General features: G+C 42.9%; 1 protein-coding gene across 1 annotated transcript in view; it reads right to left on the reverse strand.

The window, feature by feature from the left end:
* LOC310775426 (protein NLRC3-like) overlaps positions 1-19,964 on the reverse strand; it is an 83,595-nt gene that overhangs the window by 9,354 nt on the left and 54,277 nt on the right. The window contains exons 12-13 of the mRNA XM_083635576.1: positions 373-543; positions 155-201 (exon numbers count right to left, since the gene is read on the reverse strand). Of these exons, the coding sequence (XP_083491702.1) occupies positions 155-201; positions 373-543 (218 nt within the window). The remainder of the gene's footprint in view (positions 1-154; positions 202-372; positions 544-19,964) is intronic.

The raw sequence follows: 19,964 nt of genomic DNA on the forward strand, positions 1-19,964 counted from the left end.
TGATCATTAATTTCTCAGCAGTTTGATGATGTCACATGATGTCATCATCCTGAGTCAGTAGGATGTGAATGTAGATGTGGTGTAGATGGATTTTCTATCTTAGTAGTTGAATGTGTTTCTTTGTTTTCATCAATCAAACTAAATACACACTTACATTTCTTCAGGCCTGGTTTCAGCCTCTGCTCTCCATCATGGTCCACCCTAGAGGAATAAACAAAGTCAGACCAGCAGATTCGCTTTGATGATGGAAACATGGACATTTAATATCCTTCAATATCATGTCCTCCATTAAACATTATTCCTCATCTTCTCAGTGTGACAGAGAAAGTGTATGTGACTCGCGGCCTTGTAGCATATTTTGCCTCTCCATACCTGAGGGAGTCCAGTCTCCAGTGTGGATCCTTCAGTCCAGCAGACAGCAGCTCTCCTGAGGCTCCTGGATGATTGTAGCTCAGGTCCAGCTCTCTCAGATGGGAGGGGTTGGAGCTCAGAGCTGAGGCCAGAGAAGCACAGCCTTCCTCTGTGAGCAGACAGCCTGACAGCCTGCACAAAGACAAGCACGCACGCGCACGCAGATGCACGCACACACACACCAACGGATTTTCTTCAGTGAATAGTTTGCAGTGTTGAGTGATAATGATTGATAATTATCTCAGTTACATTTTTGCGTGATTTCAAAATAAATGCAGCTTGATAACTTTCAAAACCTGTCATGGTGATTGTGTTCAACACAAGGGAGTAACGTTGGTTTGAGAAGGTGGGGGGGGTGGCGCAAAATAAAATCGGGAGCTCGGACCCTCCAGGTGGGTCCGGGGGCATGCTCTCCCGGAAATTTTTTATTATTATTATTAATTCCTTTTTTTACATTTTAAATTAAATCAATTTGGTGCACTTTGAGAGCAAAATTAAGAAGTTAGATAATAATCTATGAAGAACTTTTAATGGTAAAATGACGTGACTAACTACACACATCACTCAATACCAGGCTAGGAAATTAACTTTTTTAAACAAGGGCTATTTTTGCCCCTCTGAAATATATTTCAGGGTCATTTTGGATAATTTCCAGGGCAATTTTATCAAATGTTGGGAAATACTAGTTGTACCTACAGTATGTAGCATGACAGACCAATCAATGACTTATCCAAGCATAATTTATTTCTAAATGTTCATAAACAATCACAGTTAAAGATCCCCATCTCCTATCTCAACAACAATGTTGATTGTCTGGCATGTTATTAACACGTTCACTGCCAATGACGTATTAATCCGTCAAAAAAAATCCAACGGTTGACTGCCAATGACGTATTAATACGTCAAAAAAATGAAAAAAAAAATTTTGACCGTGGGATGTGCATCTAACCCTTTTACATATCTTATATAAATATTGGAGCCACCGAACGTTTACAACCCATTCCACCGACCCACTAAGTGGCGACAGTGCTCTCCTGACTAGAGGAAGGCAAGCAAAAAGCAGTGTGAGGAAGCCATTCTCATGAAAATGGATTGGCGAAAACGCTTTCGTTTTCGCGCTGATTGCTGGCGGTGCGGGATTGCAAATTTGCATAATAGATTACGGGTGGAACACACTTTGAAACACGCAGCATAAATATGACCAGAATCGCAAAAGCTTCATCAAAGCTCTCAACCGAAACTCCAAGAAACGAGCGAGTCCATCCAGACTTGGCCAGCGGCCGCCAGCAGACAGGCACAGCAGCAGCAAAGCAGTGAGCCTGGTGACGCGAGGTTACAGCAGCAACAGAAACGAGCTTGTGACACGCCCGCTGCAGCCAAGAAGAACACACACGGAGGGAGGAGTTTGAAGGAGAGGGGTGTTTCCTGCTGTTATGGAGGAAATGACTGTTCAAAACTATTGTTTAGATGTCTGACGTCTTACTGATGCCAAAAATGAATTGTTAAAGTGACTGTTCTATCGAATTTCACAAAAAGCCGTTTATCTCAGAATAAATTTTCAGACGCTGAAACCATGCTGTATTCAACTGCTAATGCTTACATAACTACTAACTCTACAAACTAACTCTTTTAGACAGAGAAAGCACACATTCTATTAGTTCTTTTGAGATATTGTGTGTTCACAAAATCCTAACAGAAACGAATCCTCGGCTCTTGAAAGATGAGCCAGAATCCTCAAAAAAAAAACTTGGCAGAAGCTAACTACAGTATTGAAAAACGGCTGGCAGTGAATGTGTTAACTCATTGAGTGCCATGGACGTCCTTCGACGTCCAATTAAATAGTGACGTAGAGTGCCACGGACGTCCTTCGACGTCCAATGCGTTTTTTGACGGTGGGACGTCGATCAAAGCCTTCCGCAGCTCCTGTACAACTATAGTAGCTATTGGAGGTTGTGATGACCCATCCTGTTTGTGTCTGGTGTTAAGTCTGTTCTCTGTTCATGTGCAGGAGGAGGGGACCAGCCTGCAGGGGTGTGCCTAGATGAGGAGGCACACCTGACTCCAATTTGGCTCAGGTGTATTTAAGCAGGCTGGTCACGGCCATTCTCTCTCTCTCCCCTGCCCAGGAAACATTGTTTGTTCTGTACTCTTTTGAGTTAGTTTTGACTTAAGTTATTGCACTTGCACATACACTACACTTTCACACATCCATACATGCACTACACTACTGATCTAACTGATGACTCACACCTCATTGGCACAGTTAAGTATACTTTGTTTAATTAGTTTCAAATAAATACATGTTTTTTTGGATTTACTCCTGTGTGTCGTCTCCCATATTTGTCATGATTGAGTCTGTTCATGACAAGATGGGGGCTCGTCACTCTAGTCTAGTTTATTGGTAGATTTGGTTATTACTCCTAGGTTTTTTTCTATCAATTGTGTCGATAAACTTATAGGCTTTGTTTGTTTGTTCTTAAGTGGAAGAAATTGTTTGGGGGGGACACATAGGAGTTGGTATTTTGTTTGGGGGGGGGGGGGGGGAGCATTATAGGAACTTTTTTTTTTCTTCACTCTCGGTGCAGGCTTTTTGTGTTAAGTGCTTTGGTCCTTGGGGTCCAACTCCCGTATAGTTTTTTAACAGTGGGTCTCCATATGGGGCTCACTGTTTTTTTTTTTCTGGGTTAGACTGTGTTCCACATAAGCTGGAATGCGGTGGTACCACTGAGAGGCCCTTGTTGGAGGGGGGGACTCGGGAGGGCCACTGAAGTCTAGGGTTGAGCCAGTCAGTCAGATTCTGGTAGGCAGGTTAGGTAGGGGAGTTGGGCTCTGGGGTCTTTTGCTACTTTTTGTTAAAGCCTTTGCACATTATTTTTTTTCTTGTTAAGAAAAAAAAAAAAAATGAGTTCTTTAGTTGAAGATTTTATTCAGGCTCCATCTGTGGATGTGCTGGATAGATGCAAAAAAGAGCAGCTGTTAAAGATAGCAGAACACTACAACATTGTTGTCCGTGCCACACAGTCAAAGCTTAGGATAAAAATTGTTCTGATCGACAGTTTGGTGGAAAAGGAAGTATTATCAGAGGAGGCGGTCCAGTCGGAGGATGAGAACCCAAGTGAAATGAGGTCTGGTAAAGCTTTTTCTTTTTCTTCAGGGCTATTAACCTTTGAACAACAAAAGGAATTGCTTCAAATTAAACTTGACCATAAGAAACAGATTGAAGAGATGAAGCAAAGAACTGAATTGAAAAAGTTGGAACTGGAGCAAGACAAATTTAAATTGAGTGTTCATGAAGCAAAGCAGTTTAATGTTGGTTCTAACCTACAATTACTTCCCAAGTTTTCAGAAAAAGATCCGGATTTGTTCTTTTCCCTGTTTGAACGTGTGGCAGACGCCAGGGGTTGGTCAGATGGTGAGCGTACTCTACTCCTCCAATGTGTCCTCACAGGTAAGGCCCAGGAGGCCTATGCTTCTTTATCGGTGGTGGATAGTCAAAGATATGAGGTTGTTAAAGGTACAGTGTTACGTGCATTCGAGTTAGTACCCGAAGCCTACAGACAACGTTTTAGGAATTGGAGGAAAGAGGAACACCAAACATATGTTGAATTTGGGAGAGATATGTTAGTCCAGTTTAACAGATGGTGTGTAGCATCAGAGGTTAAAACCTTTAAGGGGCTTTGTGAGTTGGTTACTCTGGAACAATTAAAAAACTGTGTGCCAGTTAATATTGCTACGTATATTACTGAGAGGAAAGTGAAGACCCCCCAAGAAGCAGCCATCTTGGCTGACGAATACTGTTTAACACACAAAGGTGTAGTTGGTGACTACACGCCTCAGTCTGGTGGTTCAGTTCGTACAGGAAAGTGGTTTGGGGGGCAGGGGGATTCAAGTCTTTCCAAGTCTGAACAGGGTTCCGGGAAGCAGGATGACCCTAATGTTTGTCATTTTTGCCATAAAAGTGGACATTGGAAAAAAAATTGTTTTGCTCTTAAAGCTAAAGAGATGAATGGTGCACCAATCAAACCGTCCGCGTTGGCTGCACCTGCAGTTCCCTCACCGCAGCTAATGGTTAACATGGAAGGTGTTTCTGACATCATGTGTTCCACTGGGGGTGACCCTAAGGCTGGGTACACAGCATTCCTTTCAGAGGGTTTTGTATCACTGCCTGGTGGAAAGGCAGTTAAAGTTAACATCTTGAGAGATACAGGTGCATTACATACTTATGTCCGTCATGACTTAATTCCATTCTCCTCCATTTCAGACACAGGCGATTTCATTTTAATGCGAGGTATGGGTATGCAGGTAATTCCGGTACCCCTACATAGAATGAGCATTGTCTGTGGGTTGGTCAGTGGGGAGGTGGTGGTGGGAGTGCGTCCTGAGTTACCAGTGGAAGGGGTGGATATAATTCTTGGAAATGATTTGGCTGGGGATAAGGTGTGGGCTGACGCTAAATCTCCAAATGTGGTTACCCAGGTCCCATTACAGTCTTACACAAGTACCAAACAGGGGGTAACTGAGGTTTTTCCGGCGTGTGCAGTAACTCGCGCTATGAGGAAGAAAGAGGAGTCTCCTGAAGAGGAAAAAGTGGGTGCAAAAGTGTGGTCAATACCTGTGCCTCTTCAGTCAATTTCTATTACGGAGTTAGTTCAAGATGATCGTAAGGCAAAACACAGACAGTTCAGTCCTGGAGATCAGGTCATGGTTTTGATGCCGATAGTGGGTTCTCCATTTCAGGCGCGTTTTACTGGTCCACTAACTGTGAAAAAGCAAGTCTCGGACCTGGATTATTTGATTGTGATGCCTAGCGGAAATTCTAAGTTCTGTCATGTGAATCTGTTGAAGCCATATTGTGCTCGGGTGTCGGCGTCTCAAAACTCCAGTGACGTCCCTTGCGTTGAACCTTCATGGTGCGTAGGCACGGTTGGGTTTTCTTCAGTGGGGGAGGTTAAGGGAGGGGGAGTTTGGCCGGCCGATGAGGGCATGAGGCTGTGTTACAAGTACGCCTGAACAACTCTGAAGCATTAAAAGCTTTACCTAAAGTACTTGGATGAGACAAAAAGCAATGAGTTGGTCTGTATGGTTAATAGCCATACCATTTGGACGTCCGGCATATTAAAGGCCATGAAAATGTAATGGCTGATGCCCTCTCGCGTGCATTCTAGGGTAGTGCTCTGATCTATTTACAGTTGAACTGTATATATTTGTTGGTTCCTATATGTGTCAATTTACTGTGACTCACCCCTCTTTAAAATGTTACTGCAGGTATCAAGGTTGCAGAGGTGGTGATTGGAAGGATGGGTCAGGTATCAGTATGATTGATGGGTAACTGTAAAGTTAAATTAAAAGTTACGGAGTACCTGCTTGGTCTCCGGTCTTATGGGGGGGGGGTGTGATGACCCATCCTGTTTGTGTCTGGTGTTAAGTCTGTTCTCTGTTCATGTGCAGGAGGAGGGGACCAGCCTGCAGGGGTGTGCCTAGATGAGGAGGCACACCTGACTCCAATTTGGCTCAGGTGTATTTAAGCAGGCTGGTCACGGCCATTCTCTCTCTCTCCCCTGCCCAGGAAACATTGTTTGTTCTGTACTCTTTTAAGTTAGTTTTGACTTAAGTTATTGCACTTGCACATACACTACACTTTCACACATCCATACATGCACTACACTACTGATCTAACTGATGACTCACACCTCATTGGCACAGTTAAGTATACTTTGTTTAATTAGTTTCAAATAAATACATGTTTTTTTGGATTTACTCCTGTGTGTCGTCTCCCATATTTGTCATGATTGAGTCTGTTCATGACAGAGGTCTATAACCTATTTTACAGAACCCTTAGGTGGCGACAGTGCTCTCCACATAACAGAAAGGCAAGGAAAAAACAAAGAAGAAGTCGTTATGGAAACGGAAATCGCATCGCATCCGTATGCATCGATATGCTGAAGCACGTTACTGCAGCTGTGCCTGCAGCAGCCAATCTGCTCCCACAATTGAGCCGCTCCGTGTCGGTTGCGACAGCACATCCGCACATCCACACCGTGGAGTTGTTATTATTCTCAACTGGAAGCATCGTTGCCGGTGACAAACACACGCGGAACGCTGTAAAAAAGCAGGATGTCGAGCACCCTTCACTGTGCGCACAGCAAACTCAGCAGAGAGCCACCACAGACAGGAGGAGGAGTGTGCAGTTGAGGCGAGGCGGGGCGGGGCGGGGGGGGGGGCACGCAGAGCAGCACACAACACCCAGACAGACCCAGGCAGCAGGACAGGATTGACAAACGCAAGCCAGAATATCCGATGCCCACCAGCAGCAAATCAAGACCAGCAAGAAGCTGCAACCAGCAGCGCACGCAGGGGCCAGCGCTGCTGGTTGTAGCTAAAAAGTATTATTCTGCCAAACAGAATTCCCTGGCCTTCACTGTTTTATTGAAGGAAATTATTTTTGAGGTGTGACTACATTAGAAAAGATTAGCTTCAGAGTCAGTGATGTGCTTGAAATGTTTAATTTCACAAAAGGCCAATTATCTCAGCTTCTAGAAAAAAATTGCTGTTTTTGGATGAATCAAGCTATCTTCTCCGGCTCATAACTAAAGAACGGAAAATGGGATCAATAAACTTTTTTTTGCAGATGATAGAATAGAGTCTCATCGTTCTTTGTGCGTGTTCAGTGTTTACATAGTAATATCACACAATATTCTGTGGGCCTCGAGAAATCACTGAAAACGGTCTGAAACTCTGGCACTGGGAGCATCCGTTCTCCAAAAGTGGCTGGCACTCAAAGAGTTAATGTACTTGGCAAAAACATGCATGAACTAGCTGGCCAGCTAGCTTGTGCTGCCTGTCACTGAGGTAAATAATGCTAGGAGGAGGGGTGGGGGTTGTACCAATGCCTAGTTGATCATTTTCGAGTCACGCTTTGCAAATGCAGAATAATGCTAAAACACAGAAAGTATTCAACTCTTTATTTTATGAGGGCATTTAAAAGCCCCCGTCACCCCAGTTCCAAGGTCAATTCTAGAGTTTTTGGGGGCTTTTTGCCCCGAGCCCCCGCTAATTTCCTACCCTGCTCAATACATGCCTTTTGTAATCCCCTTTTTATAACCATTCAAGATATTTTTACCTTCATGTATTCATACTTGGCATTTACCTTTTAAGATGAATGATGATTAATCAAACTTTTAATATCAAGAACATTACTTTATTCTCCTCCTTCATCTCTCCCTTCAATCTCTCTATCTCGAATGTATCCGAACTCTCTTGATCCATCGTTCTATACCATCGACATATAAAAGATGGACACCGCCTCTGGTCCTGTTCAGTGAAGCCGCTTCATGTTAGATCGCCGCTCTGGCAACCCAGTATAGGTCACAAGGCCCGCCTCCCCATGTTAGCTCATTCTCTGCCAAAGACGTACCCGGACGTACTTTTAACAATGGCGTTCTGTGCCAAGGACGTACTCGGACGTACTTTCATGTTTTGGTTGTTTACATTACATCAGACACTTTCCCAGCCTGTGACATTGTTTCAAGTCAAACTGATAAAAGGAACCCGCTAGTTTAGTATTTATAGTATAGTCACCCATTTAGCAGTAATCTATTTAGCAGTAGCAGATGAAGAGAGGCGGTCGCCGCGGTGGCCACAGCCGCAGCTGGGCGTCCTCAAGGCCCACACTTGGATTCCCCTGGGCCCAGTTCCAGCATGCACCCCGGTCCACGCCAGCGGACAATCGAAGAGACCATGGGGCTTCGTCGTCCCGTGCCCCTGCCCAGGGTCCAGATGGAGCCTGTGGTCGAAACAGAGTCCGACCCAGAGTTCTCGGATGGCGACGATGGCGAGGAAGACGCCGGCGTTTCTTTTGTTGTTGCTCCACGACGGAGCGCCAGTTCGACGAAGGCTCGGTTCACAGCGTTCTGATCCGTCTGACACAGATGAATCGGAGGAGGAGGAATGGGTGGACGATGGTAAGAAGTAGCCTATTTTTTGTATCGCGTTTGAGATGAAATGATCACACACAGCCGTCTGTGTCACATAAACATTTCAAAGTTTACAGCACTAACGTAGCTATTGTGTGATCTTCTGTGCTAATGTTAGTTATGAGAGGTAACGTGACAGCAGGTAACGTTACAGCACTCGTTATTCCTGTGTGTGTGTGTGTGTGTGTGTGTGTGTGTGTGAGAGAGAGAGAGAGTGTGTGAGTGTGACCACATAAGGGTTCGTTCCATTTGTTTATGCTTTTATCAAGCTAAGCTAAAAATCCACATGGCAACTGTAAAAGTAAATTATTTATTTGATTTTGTGCACATATTTATCATACTTTGATATTTTGTGTTTTCAGACTCTGAGTCAAGAAACCCCAGGGGCCAGACTCTCTCTCTCTCTCTCTGTAGCCGCTCACTGGGCGGGATGGACCGACACAGCTCCCTCAAATACATTCTCTTATTTTTTATTTTTTATTTATTTATTTGGGAAAACAAATACTGTATATGTCTGATGTGTCACTGAGGCAAAAAATAAAAGGCTCAAAAGAGAGTTCTGCTTGAAATGGTGTCCTTCACTAAAAACCTCTTTTTCTCCTATTTCTCTCCCAAGGAGGGCATTTTTAGTGAAAACAAGCTAACTTCCACTGCTTGTAACTAAACAAGGAAACATGGGGTAAGAAGAGAGTCTCTGCTTTATTGTGAGATATGTTGTGTAATTTTATTCCTAGCACAGAATATTCTGTGGGTCCTGGAAGATCAGGAAATATGCTCAAAATCCTGGCACTGGGAGCACAGACCGAAATGACCCTGGCAGAGAATGAGTTAGTGGAGTCAGATAATTTTTTCCCAAAGGTGGTTTGTATCATTTTAGATAGTTATTATCACGCTAATGCCTGTGCAAGTGGTAATTCTTCTGATCAGTTTGTTTTATTTAGTTATTTGACATATAAAAAGGGATGATTGACAGCTGTGGCAGCCAGTCTCAAGCCATCATGAAATATTCCTGCACATCAGAGTTTCAATAAGCAGGTGGACAAATCAACTACTTGAGAAACACGGTAAAATAATGTCCGCACAAGAATTATGCTCCCGGTCAGTTTATTATTAACGTTTCTATCAAAGGAGGAGGAGAAAGATACTGTTTACCATGCAGCTCTTTTCATGTGCTTAATATCAGCACGAGGAGCGGCTCTAGTTTAGCAGGTCCAGCCTCATGTCCAGAGTGTGGAGTGAGCGGGCGAGGGGGTGAGAGGGAAAGCGAGCGAGACAAGATTATTATATCCTATAAATACTTGTTAAATGGCACTTTTACAAACCATTAATGTCCCCATTTAATTTCATGAATGGAGGCAGTGAAAACGCAACAAGAAGATGAGTGCTGCATTAGGCTATATATTCGAGACACAACTTCTGTGGAGAGAAATAAATTGAAAACTAGTCAGATATGACTTGAATGCCACTTGTAAAAATCGTCTTTTCCACCGTTTAACTTTAGTGCAACTATTATTTTGACTGGTGGCTTTTGGGCGATGTGGACATCACCCACATGGCTTTTGGACATCGCCACCCCACGCTATCGCCTGAATAATGCATAGAAGGTTTTTCATGGAGTGGAGAATTGCTTTCTGAAATCTATCTCTTGATGTAGTCTATTGATTAATGTTATTAAAAGTCTGTTTAGCATAAAAACTATTCCTGGCTGCAGTCTGCAGACTAGTGTGCAGCACACTAACGTCTCCACACCCCCCCCCCCCCCCCCTTCCCTCTCTAGTCTCTACACACACCCCCTCTCGCTCTAGTCTCTACACCTTCTCCCCCCCCCCTTCCCTCTCTAGTCTCTACACCAGAGGATTGATCTCATGTGTGGAAACAACACTGCGTCTTGTCTGGAAGAGTAACTCTGGGAAATACCTGCACCTGATTCAACCGGCATAGTCCACAGTTCATGTTTATATGGCTTTATGGGGTCTGTGGTCCTATTGTGGAGTAGATTTGGGGTCCTTGATATGAAAAGGGTTGAGATTGTCACTATACTGTCCTGTTCTCTTCTCCTCACTTGAAAGAACCAAACACATGCATGGTTAAACAGTAGTAAGGACAATCTTTTCAGATTATGCACAATGTTTTATCAGTTTAAATTGTGTGGTTGGGGGGGGGGGGGGGATGGGGGGCAGAATCTGGATTTTGAGAAGTGGGGGACATGTCTCTCTCCCCCAGTGGGCATTACACCTATGGTTCAACATTACATCACTCCCTTCACTGAATTTGACATAGCTTCAGTTAAACAGGAGTGACTTTCTCTAGACACACACACACACACACACACACACACACACACACACACACACACACACACACACACACACACACACACACACACACACAGTTGAACCCAAAAAGTGTTCAAACACAGTAACACTCTCACTGCAGTGAAACGTCTTCATTTAGTTGTGACTGAAGACTTATTAGACATTTCAGTTCTGATGTCTATGATGTTTTCTTAGCGCTGCTCACTCGCTTCTCTGTTTACTTGTCATAACCTGAGTCACCACTAGATGGCCTCACTAAACTGTTCGATCTGGACCACTTGGTGTCAATATGGATCAACTGTTCCCACCTGTTTCATTACTTTAATGTGTTCATCTGTCTTGGATTTCATCACTTTGACTTGAGATACCAAGAAAATATGTTTGTTTAGCTGTTTTGTTCACTGGCATTTTTGAAGTAAAGATACTTTTTAGTTTAATCTTTGTGTTGAGTTTCTGTCTCTGCACTTCAGTCCCCTCAGTCATGTTTACATCACTGTGCTGCCTGCTGAGTTTCTGCTGCGTTCAGATCATACTGGAAGAACAGGCTTTCATTTCATTTTCACTTCTGCTTGTTGTCTCTTCTTATTTATTTATTCTTTTGTTTTTCATTTTTAGTTTTGTTTAGTTTTATTCTAGCAATAAATAAGTGTGTCTTAAAGTGTTTTAAATCAAAGTTAACATGTGAATCTATTCAACTTTTATTCAGGAGAAAAACTTGAGAGAAAGAGTGATTTTAGGCTAGCATATATTGTGATAAAACTCCATCACCTGATATGGAAATTTGATATGATAACATTTTCATCCATATCACCCAGCACTAATAGTTTGATTGTATACGGTTGATGATTTCAGACAAGGTTTCTTTAAAGGCATCATGGATCCAAAAAATGTACTGGAACCCCACCGCTCTTCACAACTTATTTCTAGCATCCATCCAATTTTTAAGCATCAACTCTTTCCTTTTCTCCAAATTTCAAAAACCCATTTTCAATGTATACAAAAGATCTTCACCAATTTATGACCCTTTTTTAAAGACATAATAAAGGCATGGTTACACTTCCAGTATTTTCCACCCAGATTATGTTGATGCAATTTTGCAACAAATTATATCTTCTAAAGCCACCTATTTCTGAAGAAAATGGTGAAAACGACATACCCAAACTAAAATGCTTACTGTGGCTGAACCGCTAAGGTTACAGACAACTGCCTGACCTTTTCTGAAAGGTAAGCCTTTGAAGTTTCTGTTCCAAGTGTCAGAATGACTATATGTGTTACTGACCCTGAGTAACACCAGCTCAAACACAGTGATTGATTCTCGCCTAGAATAAAAAACACTTTTAGAGTGTAAACAGTTACCTGTGGTTGTTGTATTTATGGCTAGAAACCCAATGGAGACATAGCCACAGGCCTTACCACATCCCAACTCAAAGAAGATGAAAAAATACCAAAACATGAGTATTTGGCAGTGGTTTTTGTAGGGCGATACCTAGGCGCATTTCCAAAAAGCCATTATAAAAAGCCATTTGAAAAAGCCAAATAATCTGAAATGTTGTCTTTGTCTTTGTACAAAGACAGCTATAACTTCTGCTGTGTTGATCTGATCTGAAAAACGAAGACATAGTTCGATGCGCAAGATTCACCCGGTTAATTTGGTATGTAGCATGAACAGAATTGTTCAGAATTAACTACCTAATTAATCACATAAATGACAGATGAACAGCAAAAAATCAGAAACGTAACGCCGGGGTTACGGTGCCATGCAATTGATGGGAGCAGTTTGTTGAAAAGGGCATAATTTTTATAAATGATATAATTGATGGTAATGTTTATTCATATGAGTTATTCTGTGAAACATTTGGAATATTTTGTTCAGATTTTAGACATTAACATAGCTCTTAGACATAACCTATTATAGACAGAAAGTCACATTACTTTCAATTAAAGATGTTATACAAAATACTGGCAACAAGAAAAATTTGGGGTTTGGAAAAGGATCAAAACTGTCGCTTTTGTAATTCTGAAATTGAAGATGTTTCATTCATTTTGGTTCTGCCCACATGTGGTGACTTTTTGGTTGACTATTAACTCATTGAGTGCCAATGACGTCGAACGACGTCAATTCAAATAGTAACGTAGAGTGCCAATGACGTCTAAAGACGGCAAATGCGTTTTTTCGCGGTGGGACGTGGATCAAAGCCTCATGCATCTCCTGTACAAATATGGTGGATGTTGAAGGTGTACCGTGTACAAGCTATTTTACGGACCCATTAGGTGGCGACAGTGCTCTCCAGATTAGAGAAAGGTGAGGAAAAACAGCAGAAGAAGCCCAGTGATGAAACGGAAACCGATGCTGGAGCCAGAGCCGTATAGATTGCTCTGGCTGGAGCTAACGTTAGCTGCGAACAGCAGTCAATCCGCTCCCACAACTGAGCCCCTCTGTCTCTGCTGCATAGTTTCTCCACACGATTAGCCGCCAGAAAAGCAGCACCCGACGCCGAAGGGCCAAACCATTCTCAGCAGTCCGGTTTCAGCGGTTTGGCTTTTCGGTGTCGCGCTGGGAGCCGGCGCACAAAAACGGAGCGCTCCGAAAATAGACGCTGGGTGCGTGTTAGGCTGTGTGTTAGTGTGGGGATGAGTTTCTCCCAGCTCCGCCGGCATGCAGGCTGTGTGTTGGTGTGGGGGTGAGTTTCTCCCAGCTCTGGCATGCAAGCAGTGTGTTGGTGTGGGGATCCCAGCTCCATGCAGAGATTCGTCGCCTGACGCAGGTAGAGATTCGAGCAGAGCCACCAGAGACACGGAGGAGGAATTTGCAGTTGAGGGGGGTGGGGCACGCAGGGCACCACACAACTACACCACGTCACTACATCAGAAAATATTAGCTTCAGAGTCAGTGATGTGCTTGAAATGCTTCATTTCACAAAAGGCTCATTATCTCAGCTTCTAATTTGAAACGTCTGTTTTTGGTGAAAACAACCTATCTTCTCCGGCCGATAACTAAAGAACGGAAAATGATATCAATAAACTTTTTTTTGCTGATGATACAATAGAGTCTCATCGTTCTTTGTGCGTGTTCGGTACATAGTAATATCACACAATATTCTGTGGGCCTCGAGAAATCACTGAAAACGCTCTGAAAGGGCTGGCACTGGGAGCATCCGTTTTCCAAAAGTGGCTGGCACTCAATGACTTAAGAGATGGCTAGCTTTCAATTCAATTGTGCTAACCATGTGCCCTCAAATATACTTGGTGAATTAAGAAATTGAAGTCCTGTTATGCAGGGGGTGCAGGTGTAACCATAAGGCTATTTTCCAAACTGCTCAGCCTCCTGGAAAGATCCATAATCACCAGACTAAGTACATTGCCACTGCCCATGCAGGCTCAATGGACTTGACAAAAAAGGGAGACCACATGTTTCAAAGCAATGTAACACAATGTTTATTTTGGCTGGTATTGCCTTTTCAGAAGGTAGAAATATTTTCTCTTCCATTAGTCTCATCTAGTGTCCTCTAGAGCAGGGGTTCCCAACCTTTTTTGTGCCAAGGACCGGTAGATACATGAAAAAAAAAGTTGCGGACCGGTTGTCAATTTTAATGGTTTTAGTTACATAATATTTACTCACCAGAGGCCTGTACCCTATACTACGAAGCTATCTTAACAGACCCGCGATCTGTCACTTTGATCTGGTTTGACTGAACAGGATCAAAGCTATCTAGTTTAAGGATACTACGATGCTGGTTTTCTACTCGATAACTGAAGCTGGGATCTGCCTGTGCACGCGCACGTTTTTCGCTCATGCACAGGCGCGCGTCCACGCGAAAGAGGTGCGCTAGCCAATCACATTATGAACAGCTGAGTTGATCCACGCCCACACCCATTTCCACACCCATTTCCTCGTTCAATGAAAGAGCAGTCTGATCAGAGTTTTAGCGGATATTTAATGTATCCGCGATTTAATGTCAGAATGAAAATCCACGTTGGATATAATCTGCCGAAGGGCTGTCTAAAGCAGCAGCTTGTATTCACATCAGTCATTTGATTTACTTTGATCAGCGATTTCTGTCTCCTACAACAGCAACAAATGTAAATGTGTAATCTCAGTCTATAAATTTCCACAATCTGTAAGCCTATTTAGACCATAGATTTAGAAACGCATGCTCAATGAATAATGATCTCTATCACTCATTATGTGTGTGGTTGCACTGATCGAATAATTCATATATAAAATAGCCTAGTAGCTATAAAGCCTAATAGCCTAATATAAAAGAGAAAACTGCTGAACTGAATTGAGACGATACGGGCATAGTTTTCATTGATAAAAACTAGCCTATTTTTGCTCATATATTGGCATACAGCCTACAGGACACAGTTCCAGCTGAAACATGCAAGAGTAGCCTGCATATTTAGTATTGGGGCTATCCCATATTTATCCCATATCTATATTATAAGCTTTTTCTGGCATGTAGGAGAATATCACCCTCACTCCATTTGAGGCTCCGTTCATGATATGCGCTGTGGTCATTAACTCATTGAGTGCCAATGACGACAATCGTCGTCAATTCAAATACTAACGTAGAGTGCCAATGACGACGATTGTCGTCAATTGCGTTTTTTGACGGTGGGACGTGGATCAAAGCCTGATCCATCTCCTGTGAAAGTATGGTGGATGTTGAATGTGTAAAAGCTATTTTACGGACCCATTAGGTGGCGACAGTGCTCTCCAGATTAGAGAAAGTTGAGGAAAAACAGCAGAAAAATCCGTGATCAAAGAGAAACCGATGCATGAGCCAGAGCGGCACAGATTGCTCTGGCTGGAGCCAACGTTAGCTGCGAACAGCAGCCAATCCGCTCCCACAAATGAGCCCCTCTGTCTCTGCTGCATAGTTTCTCCACACGATTAGCCGCCAGAAAATAAAACCAAAGCCAAACCATTCTCATGAGAATGGTTGTGAGCTTCATCCCAGCTCACAACCGAAACCCCGGAAACGCAGACGAACTCAGCGAGCCCCATCCAGACTCCCCCGACGAGCGGCCGCCATCCGAACGTGGATCCGCAGGCAGCAGAGCCTGCCATAGCAGGCAGCAGAGACTCGCCTGACACACGCAGCAGCCAGCAGAGCGAGCAGAGCCACCAGAGACACTCCCACGGAGGAGGACTTTGGAGTTGAGGGGGGTGGGGGTGCTGTTTATTGAAGGAAATTACTGTTCAGATGTTTCAGGTCAGAAAATATTAGCTTCAGAGTCAGTAATTTGCTTGAAATGCTTCATTTCACAAAAGGCTAATTATCTCAGCTTCTAGATGGAAACGTCTGTTTTTGCTGAAATCAAACTATCTTCTCCGGCTGATAACTAAAGAACGGAAAATGATATCAATAAACTTTTTTTTGCTGATGATAGAAGAGAGTCTCATCGTTCTTTGGGCGTGTTCGGTGTTTACATAGTAATATCACGTAATATTCTGTGGGCCTCGAGAAATCACTGAAAACGCTCTGAAACTCTGGCACTGGGAGCGTCCGTTCTCCAAAAGTGGCTGGCACTCAATGAGTTAATAGTGATCATATTTCTCCACGCATCGTTCAGCTGTTAAAGTGGTAAGTAGGCTTAATTTAATTATGTAGCCTACAGAGCCACGACTGTTTTTCTTGTTCTATTCTCAGTTGACTGCAATCTATTTTTCATATGGCGATCTTATATGAATGGTGCGTGACTCCAGAGAGCCGATTATATGGGTCTGTCATGGATTTTGATCTTATCCTCTGAAGCTAACCTGGTCGGGACCAGGTTAGCTTTGCAGCGTGAGTTGCCATGGTGATTAGAAGTTAACTTGCTTTGTAGTACGGCTAAACCAGGTTCAAACTCAAACTTACTCGGATAAGGCATTAATCTAGCTACGTAGTACAGGCTACTGTACTACAAAGCAAGATTTAGGTTGATCCTGATAAGTTTGGGTTTAAACCTGGTTTAGCCGTACTACAAAGCAAGTTATCTTCTTACCAACATATATTTCCATAGCAACTTATGCTTCACACTTAACCTGGTCTGCAGCAGGTTAAGTTGCAATGATAAGATTAGACCTTAAATACACCGCCCACGAACCAATCGAATCAGCAGTTTGGAAAAATGGCCAACCCGTTTCTGGACAAGTTTCCCATCGAGGAAGGAGCACAAATTGTAATGTTGAATTAATCAACATTTTAATTAACCCCTACTTACCACTTTGGAATATGTTTTTATATATTCATTTTTGTGCTCTCAAGTAGCCTAGATACGTTGTTTGACCCCGCTGATCGATTGCAGCTGAATAGTGAGTGGAGAAATATCACTAAACCGGCATAAAAAGGTTACATAAACGTCTCCAAAGCGCACAGTGCCGTGTGCGCAACGGAGCTGAGACTGACGTTGGGTTGGAATTGAAATGGTCATAGCCTACATGCTAGAATAGCCTACTACATCTAAGCAATTTAATATGGGATCACCTGCACACAGGCGATCCCATATTAAGATGATTCATATCTAGGCTACTCCTGCATTTTGCAGCTGCAACTGTGTTGCTTTTGGCCTGTATGATGTGATTGAACTTCATATTTCCAGCATCATTATATGAAATATGGAGATATGCGACTCTGCTGACAATATATGTGACCACAAAATCGGCTATTTTTTATCAATGAAAACTATGCCCGCATCATCTCAATTCAGTTCAGCAGTTTTCTCTTTTATATTAGGATATCATTATTTTATATATGAATTATTTGATCAGTGCAACCACACACATGAGTGATAGAGATCATTATTCATTGAGCATGCCTTTCTAAATCTATGGTCTAAATAGGCTTACAGATTGTGGAAATTTATAGACTGAGATTACTTTACATTTACACTCGCAAAAAGCTGCTGTAGGAGACAGAAATCGCTGATCAAAGTAAATCAAATAACTGATGTGAATACAAGCGGCAGCTTTAAAGGAGAATTTCGTTTTTTTTTAACCTGGACCCATCTCCTGGCATTAATTATGATTTGACCACTCACCCAACGATCTCCGCGGCGTTTCTGGCCATCCTAGCGTTGTTTTGAGATCAATAGCGTCCAAGTCAGTTGTAAAATGGAGCTGACTTGCACTGCATGAAATTCCTACTTTCCGGGACTTTGTAAAATCTGAAAATTTTTGTACTTTCCTGCCGACTGGCCAAGTACAGGAGGACGCTTTGCGGTGGTGGTTTTAGCGTAACCTATGTGGGGTTTGGTGTAACCTATGTGGGATTCGAAATAACGAAGGTTATGCCAAACCCCACATAGGTTGCGTTAAAACCACCACCGCAAAGCGTCCTCCTGTACTTGGCCAGTCGGCAGGAAAGTATCGCGGGACTTCACGAGACTTGGTGACCGAGATCACGTTTGAGGTAATTTGATCCCTGTGCGACTCCAGGAAACAGCCTTTGGCGAAATATCACTGTGGTGGTTCTTGAGGGATCCGATTCTGACGATATTTGGCGAAAACGGGAATAAAAATAGCTATTTAGATGCAGGAAAGACAGGCTCACACTTGGCCCCAAGTCAGCTCCATTTTACAACTGACTTGGACGCTATTGATCTCAAAACAACGCTAGGACGGCCAGAAATGCCGCGGAGATCGCTGGGTGAGTGGTCAAATCATAATTAATGCCAGGAGATGGGTCCAGGTTAAAAAAAACCGAAATTCTCCTTTAAACAGTCTTTCAGAAGATTATATCCAACGCGGATTTTCATTCTGACATAGGCTACATTAAATATCCGCTAAAAACTCTGATCATTGAATGAGGAAATGGGTGTGCCTGCCGTGTCAACTCAGCTGTTCATAATGTGATTGGCTAGCGCACCTCTTTCGCGTGGACACCCGCCTGTGCACGAGCGAAAAACGTGCGCGTGCACAGGCAGATCCCAGATAAATCCAGCTTCAGTTATCGAGTAGAAAACCAGCATCGTAGTATCGTTAAACTAGATAGATTTGATCCTGTTCAGTCAAACCAGATCAAAGTGACAGATCGCGGATCTGTTAAGATAGCTTCGTAGTATAGGGTCCTGGTGGTGAAAAAGGGTAAATAACAGCCTTTTGTGTTGTACTGTATGTAGCCTATACAGTATTTATGTTTTTGTTTTCACTACAAACATAAATAAACATCAACTTGAAACTATGTTTCAACTACCATACACAGCCTATAATATTATAGCCTATGTTTATAAAAAAAAAAAAAATCCTCTCAAAAATCTGAGGGGGTTGCCCCCTCAGTTACAATGGGCATGACGCTTCTGCTGTTATGTTTAAAAAAACAACTGTGATATTATTGGGTAAGAGATTCATTTTTTAATTGAAAGGAAAAGAACAATTGACTTGTTTTCTTTCTTTTCTAAAGCATTACTTTTTGCTAGAAGGCATTATTGCAAATAGACAGGGAACAATGAAAGATGATGATAAGAAATGGAACAGATTGCCGCAGAATGGAGAAAAGGTGAGGTTTCCTACATGTTCGGTAGGAATGTTCCCTCGTTCATTATTATTACTTTGATACATGTATTTCTTGTTTTGTTTAGTTTTATGTTCTTAAACAGCTCAGCCATTGCATTTTTCTGTTTTATTTTTATGGAATGCTACCAGCCGCTCCACTTTGTTGCTATATATTTGCGCTTGTCAGTAAACATATTTTTTTGTTGTTGATATATGCCCGAGTTTCAGGGTAGGGTACAGCTTGGAGGTAGAGATATAACAATGATCTCATGGAATGTCAAGGGGCTTGGCCAGGTTACAAAGAGGGAGAAGATTTTCCGACACCTCAAGTCTTTATCTGCGGAAATCATGTTCTTGCAGGAGACTCATGTGGGACCAACCCAACAGCGCAGTTTAAGGCACAGCTGGGTTTCCCCCCATCCCCTATCTCGCCACTGTCTGACAGGTGTCAGGTGTCGGAGAGCACACTATCTCATGCCTTTTGGTTCTGCCCTTCACTAACAGGATTCTGGGCTAAAATATTTGACTGGTATTCTAAAGCCTACAAAATAACCCTTCAGCCAGAGGCAGAGCTCGCCATCTTCTGCTGCTCGGACTCTGTTGCCAAGAAACTTATCCTGAAGGAATGGAAATCCCCCTCTTCACCCTCTTTTCAATTGTGGCTGACGGATATGACCTATGTTATACGGATGGAGAGACTTAGGTTCTTGAGAACTAACTCACTTAATATATTTTTGGTTATTTGGGACCCATTTTTAGCCTACCTCAGTGAGGCTGGGGGCGACG

The sequence above is a fragment of the Poromitra crassiceps genome (genome assembly GCF_964638095.1).
Source record: "Poromitra crassiceps genome assembly, chromosome: 4".
Taxonomy (NCBI): Eukaryota; Metazoa; Chordata; class Actinopteri; order Beryciformes; family Melamphaidae; genus Poromitra; species Poromitra crassiceps.